Source organism: Tenrec ecaudatus, chromosome 14 (genome assembly GCF_050624435.1).
Source record: "Tenrec ecaudatus isolate mTenEca1 chromosome 14, mTenEca1.hap1, whole genome shotgun sequence".
NCBI lineage: Eukaryota > Metazoa > Chordata > Mammalia > Afrosoricida > Tenrecidae > Tenrec > Tenrec ecaudatus.
Window position 1 is genome coordinate 118,553,025 of NC_134543.1, and position 24,658 is coordinate 118,577,682.

Below are 24,658 nucleotides of genomic sequence, written 5' to 3' on the forward strand. Positions count from 1 at the left end.
GATGCCCATTCTTCTAGGACATGGAGGGGTCCTAAGACTGAGAGTGGCGAAGGGGGGAATGTGGGAACACACCTTACATGACTGATGGCTGTGCTCAGTTGGTAACATGTGATGGCCCAGAGAGTGGGGCAACTGTTTCTATCTGGCTTTGGTTCGAGGTTCTTCCAAGCACTTAGCTCTTTGTTCGTCTTCACAAACACACTCATTGATCTCACTAACTAAAGCAATTACCATCATTTAGTCCTCTTTCCCAACAGCATTATTTCCACTCCAAAACACCACTTTCATTTGCCAAGCACCACAATGTTGCATCCTGGCAATTCATCCGGCATTTACTGCCAGATTATGTAAGCCCCTGGGTGGGTTTTCTCCCTGACCCAGCTCTTCTGTTGGTAGCTCACTCAGCCTAGCCGCTGAAAATGGGGGACAGCTGTCCTTAAATTCATTAATTCATTCAGTGTTTACACTCTGATTGGGAAGCAACCCCACATTTGCTGAAGACAGCAGTGCCCAGCTGGGGTATGTCATTCCGTGAAAATATTAGATTGAAGTTTCTTGTCAAGGAAATGTAAACTGTGGACATTTCGTGCATTTCAAATATGCAGATTAATTTACCCATGGGAAATGAAGTCTGCAACCAGTCAAGGTGGCCTCCTTCCAAGATGGAAAGGTAATTGGCGTTGACTAGCGTAGCAGCCGCTCCAGAGGAAAAGAGGGTTGGGCCTTGGACCAAACTTTTATTAATACACGTTGGGGGAATTATTTTGATCAGAGTCGGTCGGTGTCGATTAAGAAGAAATGGCTAGTGAGAAAAATAGGAACCTTTCACCTCCTCAACACAACTCCACTAGACTGCTCCATTGAATCCATTTGCTTGTGCTCCTCTATTTGAAAAATACCTTATCTACTTTAATAAATAAGAACTCTCTTGGAGAGCCAGAATAAAAGCACGCCAACACTGCCTGGAAACCACCAGCAAGATGTGGAAAGCTCGCTCCTTTGCTGTACCGTCTTGAATAGAATCAAGGCGTTTCGCAGATGTGGGCAGCCTTATCAAGCTAGGTAAATGTAAAAGCAGGCGCATGGAATACCTGCGGAGAGTCCCACTAAAGCTACAGAACAGGAATGCAGAAAACCGGCTAAGCCTTTAAGACTAGGAATGCAGGGGAGCCCTCAGAGCCAAGGGCTCAAGAGCACAAGGAGGAGTGATAATTGAAGTAGCAGCCAGAGATGCTGCAAGCCCCATGTGGCAGCTGCGTGGAGGTGGGGGAATCCCTCTGCAGGAGTGCAGAGAGGAGCAGACATGGAAGGAAGGCATCTGGCAGTGCAGAAAGGTCTTGCCAGGGGCCAAGTCTGGGCCATTAGTTTAGAGCCTTGAGAGCTGGAGAAGTTAACCCTCCAGGCTCTCCTCTGCATGCTGGCCATCCAGCCATGGGAAATTGAACTCCAGAAAAAAATGTACCCATTTGCTGAAATTTGCTGGTCTCTCAGTAGAAACCTTGGCACCTTTTTTTTTTCTTTTCCTACTGAGTTGAAGCTCACCAGCTAGCTAATAAGGCCCTCTTTATTCTTAACTGAAGAGAGAGCTTGCTTTGAGGGCTTCACTCTTGTGACATGATGAGGCAGGCAGCCAAACTATCACCAGCCATAATGAGTGATATTGGGGAAACCCTCAAAGTCCATCTTGAAGAAGGTAGAAGTGGTGCAGAAAGCAGAAGAGTGGGTGTGGGTGTGGGTGTGAAAGAGAGAGAGACAGAGCTAGAGAGAGAGAGAGAGAGAGAGAGAGAGAGAGAGAGAGAGAGAGAGAGAGAGAGAAATTAGAAAAGAAGGTTGAGTCTCAGAACAAAAATAAGAGACTTCGTTTCTAGAATAAGGGCATAGATGAAATAGAAGCTGGAAACGGCAGATTAAATGGTTGAGGTTTTATTAAATGTTGAGGGTGCATGTTTCCAAAAGTAGAATGAAATAGTTGAAAAATAGAAGAGTACAAAAAATAAGAAAGCTTGAAACGTGATCCAGAAGATTCAGTCCAAATAATATACAAGATATTCCGCTGGCAATAATGGGGAAAACCAGGATAATATCTTAGTAATAATTAAAGAACATTTCATAAAACTAAAGGTGTGATTTTAGTGTACATGAAGTCAATTTTAGTAGACCCATATCTGAGTATGTCATTGTGAAAGATCAGACCACCTTGCACAAAACAAAGCTCCTAATAGTTTTCAGAGTCACGAACAGGTTACTCATTAAGAAAAAAAATTTGCATCAGAATTCTTAGCATCCTTAAAAGCTAGAAGGTAATGGAGTAACATTCTCTCAAAAAACTGAGGACAATTTATTTCTAACTTAGAGCTGCTATCTAACTGGGTTATAAGTCAAAAAATAGAGTCGCAGTCGATTCGATGGCAGTATGGCACTTCCGATGACTGGGGCTGTACAATAAACAAACAAACAAACAAACGAAACAAAGCAGACTCAAAAAGCTGACTCACATGGAGCTTTGAGTAGAAAGCTACTGAAGGTAAGCTGAACCAATCGGTTAAAATAAGAAGATATGAAATTCAGGAAACAAGTAGCAGCCAAAGAAAGTACAATTAAATCCTAAAATAAGGTAAGGGGATGAAGGGCTATAGAGAGCGCTTATTACCAGGGGGAAAGATGACCACGTTAGCTGATATTTTGGTCTTCTGGAAATTAGTACTGGTAAGCATAAGCAGATGAGTAATATAGCAAGGGAGGGATTTACAGATGTCAAAAACCAGAAACCTCTCAAAGTCATTGCCATCAAGTGCATTCTGACTCATAGACACGTAATAAGACAGAGTAGAACGGCACCTGTGGGTTTCCCAGACTGCAAAGCTTTGTGGAGCAGCTTGTGGTTTTGAACTTATGACTTTGCAATTAACAGCCCAACTCATATCCCACTGTGCAACTGGGGATCTTTGTATGTAAAGATGGGTACATAAGACACAAGGAGCCCAGGGGGTATCGTGATTACACATTGTTAGAAACAGGGTTGCAGGTTCAAACCCACCAGCTGATCTGCGGGAGAAAGAAATGGCAGTCTGCTCCCATCAAGATTATGGGAACACCATAGAGCCTCAGAAACACTATAGAGTAGCTCTACTCTTTCCTATAGGGTTGCTAAGAGTTCGAATTCTACTTGGTGGCAATAGGTGTGAGTTTGGGTAAAAAAAATCAAGGATTAACTCTAAAAGAGCTAAAAATTATGTAGGAAAGATCACTATAATGTACAACTTGGCTCTTTGGTGAGCAATACATATGTAGTCTTAATAGTGTGAACAATTCTAGATTTTCTTGAGCTTAGTGGAATGAGAAATAGAATGTATCTATAATGTATCATATCATAATAGGAAGTCAAAAGATAGATAAAAATAAGTCAATGAGTTATAGCTCAGTATATTGTATAGCAGCACGGAGTTCCCAAAACCCCAAATTCTGCCATTGAGTCGATTCTTACTCATAGAGGCTTAGTAGCTTGATTACCTGTTAGGCTGCTGGCGTGGTTAGTAGTTTGAAACCACCATCCGTCAGAGGGAGAGAGGCTAGGCTATTCCCATAAGGCAGCAGTTCTCAACATGTGGGTCACAACTCCTGATTCATAAAAGTAGCAAAGTGACAGTTATGAAGTATTAACAAATATAATTTTACAGTTGGGGGGGGGTCACCACAACATTGAGGAACTGTGATAAAGGGTCGCGGCCTTAGGAAGGTGGAGAACCACTGCCATGAGTTAGTTTCAGAAACTTACAGCGGCAGTTCTACTGTATGAGAGCCTTGGGTTAGCCCTAGGAAAAAACAGCTAAAACTCACAAAGGACTCCCTCTGGGGAAAAGGAAGGGGTTTATGTAGATGCACAAGCTCATAGGCATTCATTACGTCTTCTTTTAGTGTAATTAAGAATTTGGTGAATTGTTTTAAAATGTGCATATAATTCTGATGATAGATGGAATGAACTCATTGGAATTGGCACAGGAGTAATGAATATGGACCCTTCTGTGTGGTTTTGTTCTGGCAAAATGGCAGACAACAATGATTTAAACCAAAACTTGACCTGTTGCCATTGTCTATGCTGACTGATAATGGCCCTCCAAGGACAGGGCAGAACTGCTGCGTACGGTGCCCTAGATGGTGTTCTTTTGAGCTCCTGATGTTTGGGCCTCTCTCTGAGCTGGTGGCAACATAATTCCTGACAGCCATATATCACAAAAATAGATGAAATCCATGAAAGCTTCCAAGTCAAGACATGAGAAGCAAGACAGCAAAATAGAAGAAAGCAATAACAAGCAAAACTAAAGATCAAACTAGAAACCAATAAATTAGAACATTACAAATAAAAGATCTAACTCTAAGAGGTAGTTCTTTTAGAGAACAGCAATTAAATACACAAACACACATACAACTAATCAAAAGGGAGGAGAGCACAAATAAACAAAATTAAATTGTGAGAGATAGTCACAGGAAATGAAATGATTCATACTTTGCAAAGCTGTGTGCAAACACATTTGAAAATGTGCACCACATCTATGATTTCCTGAGAAAAGATGTCACATGAGTGACCCCAGAATAGTAAGAAAACTCCTAAGGCCTTAATAGCAAAATTATTGCAGCAACTGTTAGAAGGCAACTGTTCAAAAATTCCATGGAAAAATGTCTTTTTAAAAAAAAATCATTTTATTGGGGTCGTACAACTCTTATCACAATCCATCGTGTCAAGCATATTTGTACATTTGTTGCCATCACCATTCTCAAAACATTGCTTTATACTTGAGCCCTTGGTATCAGCTCCTTTTTTTCCTTCCCTTCCTGCTCCCCCCTCCCCATGAACTTTTGAAAATTTATAAATTATTATATTGTCATATCTTATACTATCTGATGTCTCCCTTCACCCATTTCCGCTGTCCGTCCCCCAGGGAGGTGGCTATATGTAGGTCCTTGTAATTTGTTCCCCCTTTCTCCCTCACCTTCCCTCCACCCTCCCAGTATCGCCACTCTCACAACTGGGCCTGAGGGGTTCATCTGTCCTGGATTTCCTGTGTTTCCAGTTCTTATCTGTACGAGTGTACATCTTCCGGTTCAGGTGGATTTGTAAGGTAGAATTGGGATCATGATAGGGTGGGGAGAGGAAGCATTCAAGAACTAGAGGAAAATTGTATGTTTCATCATTGCTACAGTGTACCCTGACTGGCTTGTCTCCTCCTTGGCCCTTCTACAAGAGGATGTCCAATTTCCCACAGATGGGCCCTGGGTCCCCACTCTGCACTCACCCTCATTCAGAGTGCTATGATTTTCTTTTTCGTCTTTGATGCCTGATACCTGATCCCTTGGACACCTTGTGATCTCACAGGCTGGTGTGTTTCTTCCATGTGGGCTTTGTTGTTTCTCTCTTAGATGGCCCTTTGTTTATCTTCCAGCCTATAGGACCCCAAATTCTATATCTTTTGACAGCCAGACACCATCAACTTTCTTCACTGCATTTGCTTATGCACCAGTTTTTGTCTTCAGTGATGGTGTCAGGATAGGTTGGTGTGCTTCTTCCATGTGGGCTTTGTTGTTGTCTTTTGATGCCATTTTTCCACGAACTTTCTGAAGTTCCCTCAGATTGGGACCTGTTGTTAACGCTCTCTTTGGATCCTTTGATGGTTTTCATGTGGTAGAAGTGGATTTCTGATGAGGATGTCTCACGGTGTGGCCCCGAGGGAGGGTGTCATGCCTCATGACCTCAGATCAGATGCACAGTCATCTGATAGGGTCCTGGTCCACACCCAAATGGTGAAAGCAGTGATTCTTGGCATCAATCCATCTGAAACTAACAAGAGCCCCAAGTTTTCATCATTTTGCAGATCAATAGACTAAGCAAACTTCTTTGGTAAGGGGGAAAAGAAATACTGAAAATGATTATTGGCCATTTACTGACTGCCTTACTAGCAGTTGATTCTGCAAAGCAGACATGTTTTAAACGCCCCCCGCCTCCCCATAAAAAGTACTAAAATTTTTCAAGCAGGGTTGGGTGTAAAGGTGACTGCGTGGTTTTAACAGGTACACTAACAGTATAAGGGAGGAAAATGGTGTGCTTTGGAATCCCTCAACTCATGGACAAGTACCTTATTCTCAAATGCTAGGAACTGGAATATCCTATTGGTTAAAACTCAACAGCATAGAGTGTGAAGAAAACAGCTAAGGGAGAAAATAATGAAGTTATGCCAAAGGCAACAGGTCATTACGTCAGCCACCTCCCACAAGGTCAGGGTTCAAGCCCTCGATGACAAACGCCCCAGCCCAGTGAGGGAGCTCAGGGGCAAATCCTGAAAGTCCCGTCAGAGGAAGCCACCTCCCAACCTTTGGTTCTGCAAGTGGCCCCGCTCTTTGAAGTGCTGTGTTCTTTGAACTTTAGAGTTTCCCCCTGATGCCTGTGATGGTCTTCACCCTAACAATGCCTCCTTTGTACTTTCTCTTTCCCCAGTCGCTGGAGTGGGGAACCATGGAAGTGTATTTCGGTGAATATCAACATGTGCAACAGGAATATGGTGTCCATCTGAGGCTGGCCAGTGACGAAACTAGAAAATCCAGGAATTCCCAGCATGGGAAGGCAGGCTCCTATGGCGTCAGCATTAGGGTGCAAGGAATCGATGGCCATCCCTACATCGTCCTGAATAACACCGAGCGGTGCCTGGCAGGCCCGTCTCTTTCTGAAAACGGGCCATCGTTCGCACCGCCGATGACGCATGCCAGCAACAGGCCTGGGGTTGAGGACGAGGACGAGCAGCTCCCAGAAAACCCCTATGCCCCGAGCACTGCACCGAAGAACCCCAAACAAGCCACTCTGCTTGAGGGCAAGAATGGGGTTCTGGAACACGGGCCCATGAGGCCAGCGCCCGCGCTCAACTTTCAGAGGCCCCCAGAGCGTCTGCCGCCCTACGACCGTGAGAGGAGCGAGCTGAACCCACAAAACCACCGACCTCTCGAGGGCACTTGGCTCAAAACTTTCACCCCAGAGGTGACCAACGACAAGAAGCCAGGGGCTTCCTTCCCCAAACCGACCCATGGCCAGCCTGATTCCGCGAGGCCGCCGTCGGAGGAGCCGGCGGCGACCTCCAGCGTGACAGCCATCCGCCTGTGCAGCTCCGTGATGGTAGACGACTCCCGGAAGCACATCGATGACTCCCGGAAGCACATGGACGACCCCCGGAAGCACGCGTCGCTGTGCGTCAACGTGCGCAGCCGCGCCAGGGACGGGCCCGCGGAGGAGGCGCCCTCGCCCAGCGCGAGGCTGCTAGCCACGCACGGGCCCCACGCGCACCCCGAGGCCAGGAAACCCCGGCCCGATGTCCTCCCCATCCGGCGACAAGACTCAGGCGGGCCCGCGCCGGACGACGCTGGGTCCCACCGGTCCTCGTCCTCCTGCACGACCCCCACCTCGGCCACCGGCCTGTACAAGTTTTTACTCGACGACCAGGCGGACGCCCTCTGCGCGGACAGCGTGAATCGCCACGAGAACCGAAGGTACATCCCCTTCCTGCCGGGGACCGGCCGGGACATCGACACGGGCTCCATTCCCGGGGTGGATGAGCTGATCGAAAAGTTTGACGGGAAACCTGGCCTTCCGAGAAGAGGCCGGGCTGGGAAGCGAAACCGGATCCACCCGGAAGACCGGAAGCGGTCCCGCAGCGTGGACAGCGCCTTCCCGTTCGGCCTCCAGGGCACCTCGGAGTACCTGAGCGAATTCAGCCGGAACCTGGGCAAGTCCAGCGAGCACCTCCTGCGGCCTTCCCAGGTGTGCCCGCCCAAGGCGCAGGCGCAGGAGCACCGCGGGAAGCAGGTCGGGGGCCGCACCTTTGCCAAGCTGCAGCAGGCGACCCGGGGCGCACTGTGTGGGTCCCCCAAGTCTCCGCAGCAGAACCAAGAGCCGGGGAGGGCTCACGAAGACCCGGAGAGCCCAGGGAGCACAGTGATGCCTGCCTCCCCGCTGCCAAGCACAGTGATGCCTGCCTCCCCGCTGCCCGCTCAGGGTAAGAAGGAGGAGGAAATCAAAACAGCTGCCGTGACTGTGATGCTGCAGAACCGGGCGGCTGCAAAGTCGCCGGATTCTAGTGCCAAGAAAATATCAGCGAAGACGTTTCCTTCCACCTCAGATACTCAGGTGAGCCCTGTGCGGGCCTTTCTGCGCGCGCTCTCCTTTCCTTTCTACATGATTTTGGATGATGCGCTCACGAGGCAGGAGGCCACGTCGATTTGTAATCAGTAAGGACGCAGCTGCTGTGTAAAAGGGTGTTTCTGGACGGATGGTGTCCTACTGACAGTTGTATAGTTTCATGTTTTGTGTGTGGAGCAGATTCTGACTCTTAGCGCCCCTATATGACCGAGTAGAACTGCCCTGTAGGGCTCTCGAACTGCCCTGCGTGGTTCTCACGGCTGTGAACTGAATGGGAGCAGATAGCCAGTTCTGTCGGGGGAGGGGGTGTGTGTGGGCCACACTGCTGACTTTGCTGTGTGCAGCCGTGTGCTTAGTCACTGTGTCACCAGGGCTCCTTTGTGGCTACCTCAAAACAGTAACAAAATCCACACCCACAAAACTCACTGCCATTGAGTCGCTTGGTTGAGAGCAGCTCTGTAGGACAGAGTAGAGCGACTCTTGTGGCTTTCAGAGGCTTTAAATCTGCCCAGGAACAGACCATGTGTCTCATCTTTCACCCCTGCATCAGCTGGTGAATTTGAACTGCTGACCTGGTCATCCGTAGCTCAGTACGTAAGCCATGATGCCATCGGAACTCCTTGTGTGTTTCTTTTAAATGTTGAGGATACACATTTCACAACGTAGAATGAAATCTGTTGAAAAGTAGAAGATTCCCACTGTGTTCTCTGGGCAGTCCCTCAGCCAGCACCCAGCAGTGGCCCGGCTTTTCCATTTGTGTGTGTGCACACCCGAAGCCTGTGAAGAGTTTGTTTCTAGGGAGCTTCAGGGCTTAGTGTGTGTGGAGATACACATTCTCTTTGTGAAATTGAGTGAGAGGGCCAATGGCTGGCCAGTGATGAGAAATTAGGTCAATCCTGAAGTGATGGAGTTTAAGTGACACATTTAGTGTGTTGGCTGAAGCAATAAACAAAATGGCAGTGGTCAGCTTTGATAATAATTTCAGACAGGGCCGGGCACTGTTTACATCACCGGCTCACACCAGCCCTCGGGTCATGTGATCTTCAACTAATCAGAGGTGGACTTGGGTGATGTTAAGTTCCTTACCGGAGGAGCTGTTTCGGAGAAAGCCTCTGCTTCAGGGTTTTGCCGGCGTCCTGCAAAGACCATCCTGTGATCCGTCTCACACTGGACGTTGTCTTCCAGGCCACGCCAGATCTGTTAAAAGGCCAGCAAGAGTTCACTCAACAGACCAATGAGGAGACTGCCAAGCAGATACTTTACAATTACCTCAAAGAAGGGTAAGTCCTTTTCCTTAAAGGAGCAATATAGTTTAATTCCTGGTGGTGGTTTTAGAATCCTCCTTGGAGACTTTACCTTTTGCCCTCCCTTCCTTTTGAGACTTTTGAGGGGAGTTAAGTATCGATGGGTGGAGGTTCCATAATATTATTTAATGCAGAGGAGGTGGGTGGGGAGAGAAATTTAGAAAACCCTTAAAAACTAGAAATATATTGTTAAAATAATGCTTTATGAAATCTTAAGGACAAATGCCAAGACAGGAGGAATGTTGGAATGTCTACTGTTGGATTTTTGGTTTAACCTACCATCACCTTGATTTCTCCTATGCAACCAGAAGTAATCTGTCTCCCCTTAAGGAGAAGTTGCACACACACAAACTCTCTCTCTCTCTCTCTCCCCCCCCCCTCTCCCTCTCTCTCTCTCCCCCCCCCCCTCTCCCTCTCTCCGCACACTGGCCGGAGACCCTGTTTTCGTTATTGTGTAAGCACGCATGAGTCATTGAAGAGCGGGCCTTTCAACACTTGCCTTTGGAGGTTTGAGTCAGCTGGTGTCCAGCCCTGACTGCTGGACTAGATACTAGATACTAGCTGAGATAGTAACTGCTCTGGAATTTGAAGTTTCTGTTTCAGTTCTTTCATCAGATATGAATAAAAATGAAAAAAAAACCATAAAACACAAAACTTTAGACAACATGACTGAAAGTCATTTGGCAAATACCGTACAAACTCATGTATAAGCCAAGTTTTTTCAGCACATTTTTAAAATTTTGATATTTTATTTAATAAAGGTTTTTTTAAATCATTTTATTGGGGGCTCATACAACTCTTATCACAATCCATACATATACATACATCAGTTGTATAAAGTACATCTGTACATTCTTTGCCCTAATCATTTTCTTTTTTTTTCCTTTTTCCCTTTCTTTTTTTACATTTTATTAGGGGCTCATACAACTCTTATCACAATCCATACATATACATATATCAATTGTATAAAGCACATCCGCACATTCCCTGCCCCAACCATTCTCAAAGCATTTGCTCTCCACTTAAGCCCTTTGCATCAGGTCCTCTTTTTTTTCCCCTCCCTCATGTGCCCTTGGTAATTTATACATTGTTATTTTGTCATATCTTGCCCTATCCGGAATCTCCCTCCCCCTCCTTCTCTGCTGTCCATCTCCCTGGGAGGAGGTCACATGTGGATCCTTGTAATCAGTTCCCCCTTTGCAACCCACTCACCCTCCACTCTCCCATCATCGCCCCTCACACCCTTGGTCCTGAAGGTATCCACCCTGGATTCCCTGTTTTCAGCACATTTTTCATGCTGTTTTAGTGGTAAAATTAGGTGCCTCGGCTGATACTTGGGTTGGCTTCTACTGAAGTGTACATATGGTACTCACTGGTATCCATGCCCTTTGTACTTTTGTATAGAGCCCTACAATTGCTTGCCAATGCTGTACGGCTGACAAAATGACCACGTTCAAAATACCAGATGCACCTTTTGTAAAAAGAGAGACAAAGAAAAAGAAGCCCGCATAGATCGTCTAGCCAGGAACTAATTGTTATATCTCCCTGTGAAGGCTTTCTCCCTGTCAAGATTAAGAAAGGAAACCTTTTGATTTTTTAAAAAAGTCCTTTAAAAAACTCCTATATTTTTCTGGCCCAGACTTTCTTGAGATACCAGTGAAACAGACCTTAGCATGAGGCTCCTATGAAAGGAAACGGAACTGTGAGTCCTTTTCTTCTCATTACCAAGTCGGTGTGGTAGAAGGTACGAAGAAGTCAGTGAAACCTTATCTGATACTCACCCATGGACGCAGACAAAGGGCGCTGTGTTGGCAGCCTTGGCTTGGGGATTTACTTATTTATTTTTAAACATCCACGAAACAAGTTTGGCTCAGATCATTCTCAGTGTAAGATTTAAAACTAAAACTGTGTGTGTGTGTCTGAAGGAAGAGAAGTTTCTGGTTGTAATAAACATGAGTCATTTCCATCAAACAACATTGGGCTTTTCTGGAAGCCCCACTGGATGAAGTGGTTAGAATATGGTGATCATACCTTTCACATATTTGGAAATGGGCATGTCTTTCTCAAATTGAGTGACAACATATGGCTACTTCCTTGGAGGAAAACATTCCATCAGTCCTTTTCTCACGCCACTTTGCCCCACGCTATGGAGCCGATCTTGACTCCTGCGACGCTGGGGAGGGTTTCCGAGGCCGAGCGCCTTTCTGGCCTCATTTCTCCCGAGGAGCTGTGATTGCAGCCCACGCCTAAGCCACGCCACCACGGGGGCTCCTTGGCTTTGTCTGCAGCCTTAGCTCATTCACAGCTCTCCCAGCGTATCGTCCGAAAGACTAGGGAGTGTGACATAATGCTGCTTCCCCCAGTCTGGAGCCAGGGCCCTCAGTGTAACCTCTGCTTCCTCTTTTCCAGAAGCACCGATAATGAAGATGCTACCAAAAGGAAGGTCAACCTGGTCTTTGAGAAAATCCAGACATTAAAGTCTCGAGCAGCCGGGAGTGGCGCAGGAAATAACCAAGTAAATGAAAGTTTGGTATTTTGCCTCGAGCACCTCAGAGGGCATGTGGTAAACAAATTGTTGTTTCTTGGTCTGTGTGTTTGTCTATAATGGAAAATGGGAGGTTCCCGAAGTAGGGAGCAGATGCTTAAGGTAGGGACTGTAAAGCGTTCATAATTTGCACTCTGACCCCCCCCCTCAGAAAAATGTTAAGGTGTTTTATATACATGTAAAACCCTATTGTCTTTTTATCCACTGTCCTCAAACATTCTGAAGCTCTATTTCGGACAGGCTGAAATAGACAAGGTGCGGAAGTTCAGAAGGGAACCCAAAACCAAACTCATTGCCATCGAGTCAATGCTGACTCACAGCGACCCTACAGGACAGGCTCGAACTGCCCCTATGAGTTTCCGAGATGGTTACTCTTTATGGGTGTACAAAGTTCGGTCTTCAGTGGGGGAGTGGATTTGAACTGCTGATCTTGCAGTTAGCAGCCCAACATACAACAACCAGGGTTGCTCTAAGAAGGGAAAGCGAGCATTATAGCAACAATAATGCTGAGGTAACTAGATGGAGAAGCCCTCCTGTTACTGTCAGCAAATTCAGAAGGTAAGTGTGAATGGGCTTGGACCCACACTCTGGAACATCATGGGGGGAGAAGACCAAGAACAGAGACTAGTGAAGACCCTCAGCTTGGTGCTGGGAGGAACGGATTGGTGTCACATTGCTTTACCAATACACCGCCTTTCGTGTTTATGGCATTGAATTTGATTTGGGACTTGGAGATGTTTTTGTTAAGGAGTCTGTTCCTATAGGATGAGCAACAGTGCAGGCTAGGCACACCTGGTGCTCAGAAAGGAAGCCCCTTGTAGGGGCCCCACTGAGCATGTGGTCCTCAGTCCTGTGCCAGCGTCAGTGGGGAGGCAGCCCTCACTTCCATGTCTTCCTCTTTCCCTCGCTGGGGAAATTCTCTACAGAAGAGGGGAAAAGACAAAGAAGAAGATACCTAGAGACAAATAACAGGAATCCCATCCATAGCTTCTTTTGTAACTGCAAATCTGTGTACAGGATATTTTAAATCATCTCGAGTGCCCAGTATTCCCCTAGCCCTCGACTTACCCATGATTGTTACTCTATTCTCAAATAGGACTGTGATGTGTAAAATTGCTCCCACTGGGGAAGCTTCAAGTCACCCACCTTGCCCATAGGCAGCTCTGGGTACTTTATAAAAATTAGTTCACTGTTCGGGGGAATTGTTTTTGGTTGGGATTTCCGAATCTGCAAGATCATCCTGTGTGTCTTGAAGAGAGACTGCATCGTCTGGCCTTTGATGTGAAGAGTGTCATTGTGCTTCCTAGACTAGGAGCATCCAGTTCTGCCTGGGGAAGTTTCTTTTTTGAAGCTGAGAGGCAGGCCGACAAGGCTTGTATTGGGTGGCTGATCCATAGAACTGCCGAGGTCACTGTGTACAGGGAAGAGAAGGGAGTTTTATTTCTTGGTCTCTTCCTCCTTGGGCAGAGTCTCGATGAGCTCTTCTTTCTTGGCCTTGATAGAGTAGTGCTTCATGGTGCTTTCTTGGTCTTAGACAGGATGAGCCTGTCTACAGCCTGGTGAGCCTGGAGCTTCTTGCAGGCCCTGTCAGCCTTCATCTTGTGATGTGTACCATGAGAATCCACCTGTTCTTGAACAGGTTCCCCTTCACCATCAGCGACAGGCTGTGGTACACATGGCGGGCAATCTTCTCAGACTCTGGTCTCTTTCGGGACCAACCAGACTTTCTACTGGTTGGTTCTAGCTACTGGAAGAAGCTGGAGGCCATGCCTCTTGTGAAGCCTGAGCATGCTCACAGCTGCATCTGCAGCGCCCAAGGAGAGACTTTTCCTGATATTGTCTTTAGAGAAGATGACACTGATGGTGTCTCGACAGATCATGGAATTCTCTGGGAGAAGAAGGAAAGGCAGAGGGAATGAATGGTAAGGGCTGATAGAAAGAGGCTTGTTTGTCACTTACAGGGAGCTGGAGGTGGTTTAGCATAGAACCAGGGTCGTGGGCAGGACTGGATGGGAGGGGTCTTGGAAGTCACATAAGAAGCTTCCACTTCAGACTGTAGGTGATAGGCTATCATTGATGGGTTTTGAACAGAAATGAATAGTGTTGTTTTCATGAAAATGCATTCCCTCAGGGAGGCCAATTATGCAGCTGCTGTGGAATCAAGTAAGAGATGAAGAGAAGAGGAGTGGGGCCCGGAGCCTGTTGGCAACCCTCACAGAGCAGGGACTGTTCAGTTGCCCTTGTTTTTCTCAAACAGCCCCCAGTCCTTGAATCTGATTATTTGTTGGCAAAGGTTTGGGAGTTTTATCTGTTTTGGTGTCAGTTAAGTGATTTCCTAGGAGGGACTGTTAAGTCCCTGCTGGGCTGCGGCAATAGGAGAAAACAGCGACCAGGCAGGTTGAGGTTCTGTTTAGGAAAGATCAGCTTCCCTGTTGGGCTGGATTTTGCACCTTCTGACCACAGATTGCTCCCATTTTTTCTGCGGAAATGGAGGGAGGCGGGCAAATTCTGTGCTTCTTTTGATTTTTGTTTTTGAATCGCTGTAGTTGGGAGTAATTAGGTGGAAAATAGCTCATTTCAAGTTCATCAGCACAACTCACACCTACATTCAGAGCATGTGAACCGAGAGGCTGCCCTTTCTAGCCCGCTCTAATCTCGGCCCTCAGCCATCGCTTTCTCACCACTCTGTGGTGGGAGCTTAGCCACCTCTCTTTGAAAGCATCATCTTGGTACCAGGCGTCTTCAAAACGTTTATAGAAAAGTAGAATTAAAAGATAATGGGGTTTCCCCACCAGCTTTTTGAAGTTCTCTTTTCATGGAGGTGAAAAAAAAAATCCCAAGTATTTTCTGATAGACTCTGTGCCCTTTTAGGGTCTTTATTTATTATAGGAGAGAAATCCCATCTGTGTTAGGCCAGGCTGACAAGAGAAACAAATCCAGTGACACTCATATATATGTAAGAGTTTTATATCAAGAAGTAATTATGCATCAAAAAACATCCCAACCCCATCCAACTCAAGCCCGTAAGTTCGATAATAGTCTCGAAGACTCTTCAGATTCATGCTGCCACATGCAATGATGCAGAATGCAGGAAGGTCACAGGCTGGTGAGTGCAAAGTTGTATGGATCCAGTGGCGGTGGCCGCATCTCAGGGCTCCCAGCAACTTCCTTATGAGAAGGCCATGCCCACAAGGAGTCACCATCAGGCTGTGACGTGATTGACAGGCTAGATTCCACCGCTACAGTTTTATAAATCTTCAAGTTGACATGAAATTATGTAGCTACTGCACCTTGGAAAAGAAGAAAACCCACGTAGCCAGTGCACATTGGTTTATTGTTTGCTCTCTGCAGACATGCAGTAGGTGAGGGGTAAAAACCCCATCCGCAGTTAGGCATCTAGAATCCCCATTGTTCTGAAAGTTCTGTAGCAGATGTATGTATGCCCAAAGCCGTGCCTTGGAAACGCCACGCCATGGGCTTTGGGCATAACTTGAGCCATAGCTTAATAAAGTCAGTTGCACAGACTTCAGTTATAGAGCTTATGTAATTTAAAAATAGGTCTATATAGCCATGCCACTACCACCGAAATCAAAATAAATAACACTCTCATCACCCCAGACATTTCTTTCGGGCCCCTCCCAGTCAGCTATGTCACCTCCTTGTGGAGGTGATCATCATCTGACTTGTTGCATAGATCAGCCGCTTCATTTGTTTTCTGACATGCAATTATCTAAATAACAGATGCCATATACACGATAGTTTTTTTCCCTACTCTTGATAAGGCATTTTTAGTTATAAATTACGTGTCTGTGAACATTCTTATACATGGTTCTGTTTTGCTTTTGGCAAACACATTCATTTCTCTTGGCTGTACTAGGGATACAATTGCTGGGTCATAAAGTAGGCATGTGTTTAGCACTAACACATTGCCAAATGCTTTCACAAAGGAGTTGAAACAATTTACACATCAGCCTTGGTAGCAAGTCCCAGTCTAGCATACTTTCTAACATTTGACTTTCTGGTCTGGCTCTCCTTGTGAGGGGCGCGTTGCTCTGCTGTTCATCACCAGCCTGGACATACAGGAAGGTATGTCCTCTCACTTTGTCCTTCTTCCCGATTGTCGTGGCTGTTTTTTCCACGAAACTTCAGACTCCGTTTATCCATTTAAGCATACACCCACAGCCTCCTGCAGTTTTGATTGGGATTGTATGGAATGTATCTATGTACATCTGAGAAAGCTGACGTGCTCACGATATTGAATATTCTTATTCGTGCACTTGGACTGTCTTCCTCATTTATTTCCATCTCCTGCCCGCAGAGTTCGTCATTTTTATTGGAGAGGTTGTATGCAGTTCCCATGTAGATGGAGTCCCTTTGCTGGTGTGCTCTTTGTGTTTTGTACCTCTGTTTTCATCTGGGATTGTCCCTGTCAGCCGGGCATTTCTGTTGGCGGTGAATTCCCTCAGATGGTGTTTGTCTGGGATGACTTTAATTGATTCACAGTTTTGAAGCTCTCCTGGTTGACAGGTGTTGTTTCCTAACTCTAAGAATGATCTTTCTTCGTCTTCTGATCCCCAGAGGCTCCACGGTAAAGCCAACCATCACTCCTGGTGTAGTGCTCTCCTAATGGCAATAAGTCTTTTCTATCGGGCTGCTTTTAAGATTGTGTCTGTCTCTCGGTTTTGGAAGTTTAAAGATGGTGTACCTAAACACTGTTTCCATTTGGGGTTCATTGGCTCCAAAAATCTATAGGTTGATGAGTTTCATCAGATTTCAAAAATTCTTAGTTTTTTTCCCCTTCTAATTGTTTCTTTCACACGTTCCCTTTCTCCACTCTTTCCAGATTCCAGTGAATAAATTTTAGATCCTTGGATGTTGTTAGGTGTTGAGTTGACTCTGACTCATAGCGATTGTGTAACACGACCGAACACCATCTGGTCCTGGGTCATTCTCACGATTGCTGTATTTGAGCCCTTTGCGACAGCTGCGGTATCAGTTCACCTCCTGGAGGGTCTTCCTCCTTTTCACTGCGTCCCGACCAAGCTGGTGTCCTTTTCCTGGAACTCGTCCCTCGTGAAAACACGCCCCAACTACGAGAGATGGCGCCTCCCATCCTCACTTCTAGGGAACACTCTGGCCGTACTTCTCCCAAGACGGATGGGTTTATCCATCCAACAGTGCATGGCACTTGGGATGTTCTTCACCAACACTGTAATCCAAATGTAGCCCTTCTTCCTCAGTTTCCCTCAGTCACTGCCCGGCTTTCACATACGTGGAGGACATTGAAAATACGATGGCCTGGCTTAGACGCACCCCAGTCTTCAACGAGATATCGTTGTTCTTGAACACTTGTACAAATTCTGGTGCAGCAGATTTGCCCAGTGTCATGTCAGAGTTTCTAGATTATGGCCTTCGTGGTTGTAGATTGTGGATACATGCAAAATGCAGTCGTGGGAACCTTCGGTCTTCCCTCCATTTATCATGGTGTTATTGACTGACGAGGTGGTCACTCGTGAGGGTTTCTGTTTCCTTTAGGTTGAGTTGTAATTCAGACCGAGACTGAAGTTTTTCTTCAGCAGTCACTGCGTCAGGTCCCTTCCACAGTGCCCCTCACTCTCTGATGGTCCATTCTTTTCATGTACTTGTGTTTTATATTTTCCTCCATGTATCAGATATTTAGCTGTTTTCCAATTTACTAGTCATGTTTCTGGCTATGTTGGTCTTATATAAAACCTATCCAGTGAGTGCTTTTTCTTTATTAAGCATTTTATTGGGCTCTTACAGCTCTTAGAACAATCCATACATTGATTGTATCGAACACATTTGTACATATGTTGCCATCATCCTTTTCAAAACATTTTCTTTCTGCTTGAGCCCTTGGTATCTGCTACCTTTTTTTCCTGCCCCCACCCTTCAGTGAGTTCTTGAATTGAGATAACTGTTTTCTAGTTCTGTAATGTCCATTGACAATGTCCATTGTATGTTTATTTTTTGTCTATTTCTTAGAATTAAATCTGTTGAAGTAGTTTATCTTTTCATCCATTTTGTCTGTAGTTTCCTCTATTAAAAAACACATGCTATTTTGAACAATTTGTTCCGTACATATAGTGTATCTGGATCATCCTCTGCTTCTCTGATCTTTTTTATCTCTTATTCTTTGGTCGCTTTGTTACGTCTTTGCCTGCCTGTGGTTTTTGCTTGTTTTTAATTGTGTGCTTACCATCAAGAGTGAGAAGTTATAGGTTCTGCATTGTATGAGGGGGCTTCAAAAGTTCATGGAAAATGTAATGAAAAGATAATGGAAGAATGGAGAATGTAAGGTTTCTTGTGGATCCCCTGGGGGTCTTTGTGTCTGGTCTGGATCGTAAGCTTTTGCCCTCCCTCCTAGCTGTAGTTCTTACTCTGCTGGTAGGTCCAACCTAACGCCAGGGTCTTCATCGCATCTCTTCTTTGACCGACTTAGTGCTTGCCTGGCATGCCCTCTGACTTCTGTGCCGTTCTTGTCCACTTCATGCCTCTTCTCCGTTAGTCTGCCCAGAATCTGGCCCGGCTTACACAAATCTTAGGAGTGTTTTATGCAGCTATTTCGTGCTTCTTCACGTGAGTGCTCTTCTCTCTCTCTCTCCAGTACCCTGGCCCTGGAATCTGTTTCCTTAGAGTCTTCAACCTTCATTCTGTTTCCTGTATCTGAAAGCTGCTCCTCGCTCTGTGGGCTGTGGGCGTGGAGACTGCCCGCCGGAAGCGGTCAGTGTGAATGTGAGACAAGCGGCCTCCGTGCTTCCTTTGCGAAGGGCTATGGCTCCGTGCCGGCTGTGGGTCAGCGCTGGAAACAATTGTCTTCCCGATTTTCTCTAGCTTTCATATATTTAGTGGAAACTAAATCAATTACTTGATCTAGTCTAGAACTGGAATTCAACAATTGTTTAATTTTACTAAATGTACGAGAAACCATTTTACTAAATGGCTTCTAGAGATACAGGGATGTATAAACCATGGTCCCTGCTTTCGGACAGCCCATCATCTCCTAATGCAGCAATTCTCTAACTGCTGAGAAACATTGGCGCGGAATTGGGGTGCTTTGTCATTAAAATTGCTAAAGGGGTCTCTTTCCCTAATTTATTTACAATTGCGTTTTGTTCACTGGGTTGTTGTGGTTATCCATTGGTATCCATGGTACATGAACCATGATCTTGAATTTATTTTAGAGACGCTTTCCAAATTTTACTTAGCCTCAAGGTAGTCTGGTTACTAACAACATTCCATAGAACACACAAAGACCTCCCAGTGAATTTGCTCCTTGAGCAAGTCTTCGTTATAGCGGAATAGTAGTGAGATGCTCATCAAGTCATTGCTGGGAGCATGGAAGTGTTGTGGGAACAATTCACTGTAGTGCCTAAGGGGCCAGCATGAGAGACTCTGTAAATTCAGGTGGGTTTCTCTAGAGGGAGTATTTGGTATTTGCATTGGGTCTTATGGTATTTAATGTTGTATCTCGTCTGTTGCTGCTCTGGTTGTATTTTGGGAAGGGGCGGAGTAAAAGCATGCATCCTGGGTATTTAAATTAGGATGCCTTTGCAATTAATTATAGGCTTCTAATTCTTCATCTGAAATCAAAGACCTGTTGGAACAGAAAAGCAAGTTGACCAAAGAAGTGGCTGAACTTCAGCGACAGCTTCAACTAGAAGTCAAGGTATGTTATTCCCCCCACTTTACATTATGTTTCCCATTCCTGCCTTGGTTAACCAGGCTGTTCTGATAAGCGCATGGAGGTATTCAGGCGAAGTGAAGAATGGATAAGTCCGTATACATTTGCCTGCGGCTGTCCAGAGAACTCTTGATTTCTGTTAGACGCGAAGGCCGAGAGGGCCATTAACTTGGACAGAACAAAAGCAAAGCTGTTGGACTCAGGACCCAGGTCAACAGAACATGAAATGAATGTGAACCATCTGAGCTAAGTCATAGAAATAGCAGTGTGAGGCTCAGCTGTGTTTGTCTTACGTACAACATGCCCATTAAATATTTCATAATCCTTCTGGTCGCGAACTCTTAGGCCTTATTGTGTAGTTTGATTAGATTGTTTGATAATACGAGTGTGAAGGCCTGGCATTCAGAAGGCTGCCAGAAGTTTGAGTTGAGCAGTAAGTAGGCTTTTGTGGATTGGGTTAATGTGCAGTGAAGGTACCCTAAAAGCACGCTTATTCCTGTTAGAACCAGCAGACCATCAGAGAGGAGAGAGAGCGAATGAGAGCCAAGTTAGAAGCGCTGCAGAGCCAGCATGCACATGAGGTGGAGGCGAACTCGGCGCTGCAGCAGCGGCTGAAGAAGAGTGAGGAGGACCTCTGCAGAAACCTGGAGGAGTAAGTTCTGTGCTGAGCGCCGCCGGCCCGCCTGGGCTCTGGGGTCCTCACGTGGAAGCAGAGCCTCCTTGTCCGTCGAGCACTTCCCAGCCTTCCAAGTGTTTATAGTTGAGTCTCCTGACCTTTCTGCTCCCCTCTCCAGCCCTTACGACATTGTGAAGCAGATACGCGTCAGCAGGATGGTTAATTATTGAAAAACAATTCTGCATCGACTCTGAAGCCTGTCTTGCCACGTGTTAGTTCATAGAGTGCATGGCGTGGCAGGTCAGCGAGGAGCAGCGAGGCCCGAGAGGTGATTCCTGAAGCCTTAGATGTCAAGGATCTTGGGGCACAGCCTCCCCAAACAAAGCACATGTGGCGTGGCCTCCGGAATCCTCTGCCTTCTGAGTTTTATCACGTGCCCAGGGTTGATGCCTCTTATTTTATTTTATTTTTATTTTTGGTTGATGCTGCTTTTGAACCTGGAGGGAGGGGAAAGCCACATTCCAGTGGCCCCTTCTTTGTGCTGTATTAAAGTTGGTGACAAAAGGCTCTAAAACTAAGGGTGAAAATGCACAGTACCGTGAAGAGAGAGGTTTTAAGTGAAAGGTTGAGCAGGAAGGAGATGTAGAAGGGCAGACAAGACAAACAGGATATTATAATGAGGGGGAGCATCTGAATGCACTTGTGCTTGTCAATACAGCGCTTGCTTTTTAACATACTCATGGAAGCCAGCTTCAGCAAAGAAGCTCGTAAGGAAAGCAAATAAGGAACTGCGGGTGTAGTAAGACCTAACAGAGGAAAAGAATGGAAGGCTTATAAATTTGCTGTAGCACAGCCTGGGAAACTTTTTCTGTCAGAGGCCAGATCAATAGTTTAGGACTTGTGAACCATATCGTCCTTGTCACCTGTGCTGCTGTATCGTGACAGCAGGTAGCAGCCATGTCTAAGTGAACGAGGCTGGATGTGTAGACACCGGCCGCAGGCGGGATTGCCCCTGGCTGATGCTCCTGGTCTAGCGTGCTGGGTGGGGGTGGTGAGGACAGAATTTACTTGAGTCCAAATTATATTTTAAGAATTATATTCTTTTTTGTCAATTCTTCATGATCGATGTCCAAATTCTAGTGCCTTATGATCTACTTTCCGGGAATAAGTGCCCCCTGTACAACCTCATTAGTATATACACTTGATTGGTTTCATTTCTCACTTATTGGAAAAATTAGACAGGCGTCTTGGGTTCTCCCCGGTGCCCTTTCAGGTCAGACAGTTGCTTGCCGAGTGCAGAACACGGCATTGGAGGGGTGGGCTTCTTGAGGCCACCATGGACTTTGCTTGACTCTTGAAAGTCTGAAGTCCGGCTGGCTGAAAATGAGCAGAGCTGGAGACGTCTTTCTGATGAGCATCCTTCCACGCCAGGTTGTTCCAGGTGAAGATGGAGCGAGAACAGCACCAGACCGAGATCAGGGATCTGCAGGACCAGCTCTCCGAGATGCACGATGAGCTGGACAGCGCCAAGCAGTCCGAGGACAGGGAGAAGGGGGCTCTCATTGAGGTAAGGCGGGCTGCGGGGCGGACTCTGCCTGCGGAGGATCACATGGGCCGGAGGGCTCGGTGCGACTACGCCTTTTCTGTTATGTGCATGTGCTCAGTGCCCGTCGTTAGATTCTGCAAGAGCACACTGTGCAGTAGTTTTACACCATCTACTTTCCAATTTGCAACCACGTGGAAAAGTGGAAATGGTTGATCAGCACGCACGGAGCCTAACCCAGATCAACAGTTGTCCGCATTTTGTTCTGTTTATGCTGCTTGTTCATCTGTCCATCAAATTCATTCGTCTTTTAAACAGTGTTATTGGCCCATAATTCACATTCTTCTATTTTGTTTGCTGACCATTTCAAAATAAAGGACCAGAAATGCCATTTTCTGCATGTCTCTTAGATGAAAAAAAAGAGGGGAGGGATTCTTTTACGCGGCCACCATGCCATTATCACACTGTACACAATAGTTGTATAACCTCATCATTCTAATACCCAGTCCTTATTCAGAATGTCCTGGTTGCCATTTATACTTTTACAACTCATCCCTGTCCTTAAACCAGGGTCTCATCAAGAACCACATTTTGCTTTTATGGTTAGGCCCCAGATTTTATTTATCTCATAGCCTGCCCCCCACCCCCAGCATTCTGCCTACTGCTCTTCTCCCATCACATTGAACTCAGACGAGACCGGCCTGGCTTCAGATCCGGGTTGTGTGAGTGCTTCCTTACGGTGTCGCTAATGCATTTTGTCTCTCCTTTGCGTTTCTAGTAATTTGGAAATTAAGTCTAAACATCAGTGGATTCAAGTTACACTGTAGGTGATGCTATTCATGTTAAAAACCTTTCAAAGACAGTAAGATTACCCTTGAGGAGGAGCCTAGTATAGGTCCTGGTGGTGCGGTAGTGCAGTGCTCTGCTGCTAACTGACGGGCTGGTGGTTGGAACGCACCCAGTGAGGCTGTGAGAGAAAAGACCTGGTCTTCTACTTCTGGGCCGGAGGACGCCCTGTGGGCAGTTCTTCTCCGTCAGGTAGGGTTGCGATGAGTTGACAGCCTGCAATGTCGACATTATGTGAAGGCTCAAGTACTGCCAATCACAGACTGCTATTTGCTTGATGCTTGTCCCCTCCAGCACACAGAACCAGCTCCATGAAGGCGGGGTTGCTGTCTGGCCGTGCCCTGTACCTCCACAGCCACTGCCACAGGGCCAGGGATGTATCCAAACTGAAAGGACAGAAACCAGCCCCCTACTTGGAGTCAATTTGGAGGATTCATAGCAAATTTACAGGGTAGAATTGGACTGCTGGTAGGCTTTCCAAAGCTGTGACTCTGTGTAGAAGCCGATTACCACATCTTCCTCCCAGACAGAGGCTGGGTCAGGCTGCCAAGCTTTGAGTTAACAACTCAGTTCCTAACCATTATGCCACCAGGGCTCCTTCTGGCATGGTGACACTAAGTAAATATTGGGCGGGGGGGAGGCGATATAGATGCATCATCAGTGAATGAATGAATGAATAGTTCATCTACTAGGTTTCCCATTGACTTGTCATATCTGTGCTTCCCTGAAAGAGTACGTAGCTCTTAGATGCCTATCTGAGTCAGTGGATGTTTCTTCTCTGCATAGTGTTTGTTATTTGATAAAGACAGTTATTTACCCTGAGGTAGATTACTGACCTCCTGAGGAGCTAGGTCTGTACACAGAAATGTTTAGCAAACAAGAATGTCGGGCTTGAATGTCTATATATAATTTCTTCTCTCCTGAACAGAACATATAATCAAGGGTGGGAAAAAGAGATTTTCTCTCTGTGCATACTTGTTTTGATATTTGTAATAACCTTACCACCAACTGTATTTTGAGCACACCAATGTTTGATAGTTTGAAATTTATTTTTTTAAGCTCTGTTTATAAGAACAGTTTGATAAATAAATGATACACAAGACTAATGCTGTAGAAATAGCAGCAGCAGCGATAATCACATGCACACACACACACACAAGGCACCTTCATATTCTTCATATTTCAGTTTCTATTTCTTTATCCTTTAGGGCTTTTAGGTCACTTCTTTGGTCCTTCATTGAGATTAAGAGCTCCTGGCTCTTATGCCCCTATAATGCATTTCATGTTTCAGCTGCCCACTCTTCTCACCCGCTTCCTTGTTTCGTGTTGAAACGGTGCCCCAGGTGGGGACCTTAGCTCCAGCTCCGTAGCTCTTCTTCCTCTTGGCTTGGCAGGAGCCAAGGAGCGTGTGATTGTGGCCGCACAGGTCTCGTGAATTTCCTTTCGCTCCCTTGTTGGGCGTGGGGACTCTTTCTCCTCCTCCCTTCTCTCAGACCTTTTCTCCCTACAGGTGTTCCTCATCACAATTAATATTTCTCTTTTTTGTCAAATGGTTTCTTGAAAATCATCTTACCATATATACTCATGTATAAGCCGAGATTTTCAGCACTTTTTTAATGCAGTTTTTAATAGTAAAATTTGGTGTCTCAATTGATATTTGGGTCAGCTTATACTTGAGTATGTACAGTATTTATGAGACCAGGTATGAACACAGTTCATAGTGCTGCCTTCTTTTCATAGATCAGAGACAAGGGACAAGATACTTTAAAATACATGTATTTAGTCACTAAGATATTACTAAAATAATATAAAACGCAGTTTTAAAATTGAGAGGAGACCCAGTATTATTAATCTCTTAACAACTATTTTGAAACTTAGTTTTTTTTTTGCCTGCTGCCCCATCCCCCTTTAAGGTTTCATTTA

At 45.8% G+C, this 24,658-nt stretch overlaps 1 protein-coding gene across 6 annotated transcripts in view; it reads left to right on the forward strand.

Annotated features, from left to right (window-relative positions):
* Nucleotides 1–24,658, forward strand: part of CGNL1 (cingulin like 1) — a 182,350-nt gene that overhangs the window by 67,054 nt on the left and 90,638 nt on the right. For 5 of the 6 annotated variants that reach the window (XM_075531011.1, XM_075531014.1, XM_075531015.1 and 2 more), the window contains exons 2-7: nucleotides 6,488–8,164; nucleotides 9,362–9,456; nucleotides 11,890–11,995; nucleotides 19,614–19,715; nucleotides 20,234–20,382; nucleotides 21,778–21,913. In XM_075531011.1, coding sequence (XP_075387126.1) covers nucleotides 6,506–8,164; nucleotides 9,362–9,456; nucleotides 11,890–11,995; nucleotides 19,614–19,715; nucleotides 20,234–20,382; nucleotides 21,778–21,913 — 2,247 coding nt within the window. In that variant the 5' untranslated portion in view covers nucleotides 6,488–6,505. The remainder of the gene's footprint in view (nucleotides 1–6,487; nucleotides 8,165–9,361; nucleotides 9,457–11,889; nucleotides 11,996–19,613; nucleotides 19,716–20,233; nucleotides 20,383–21,777; nucleotides 21,914–24,658) is intronic. The other variant, XM_075531013.1, reaches the window with a different exon arrangement.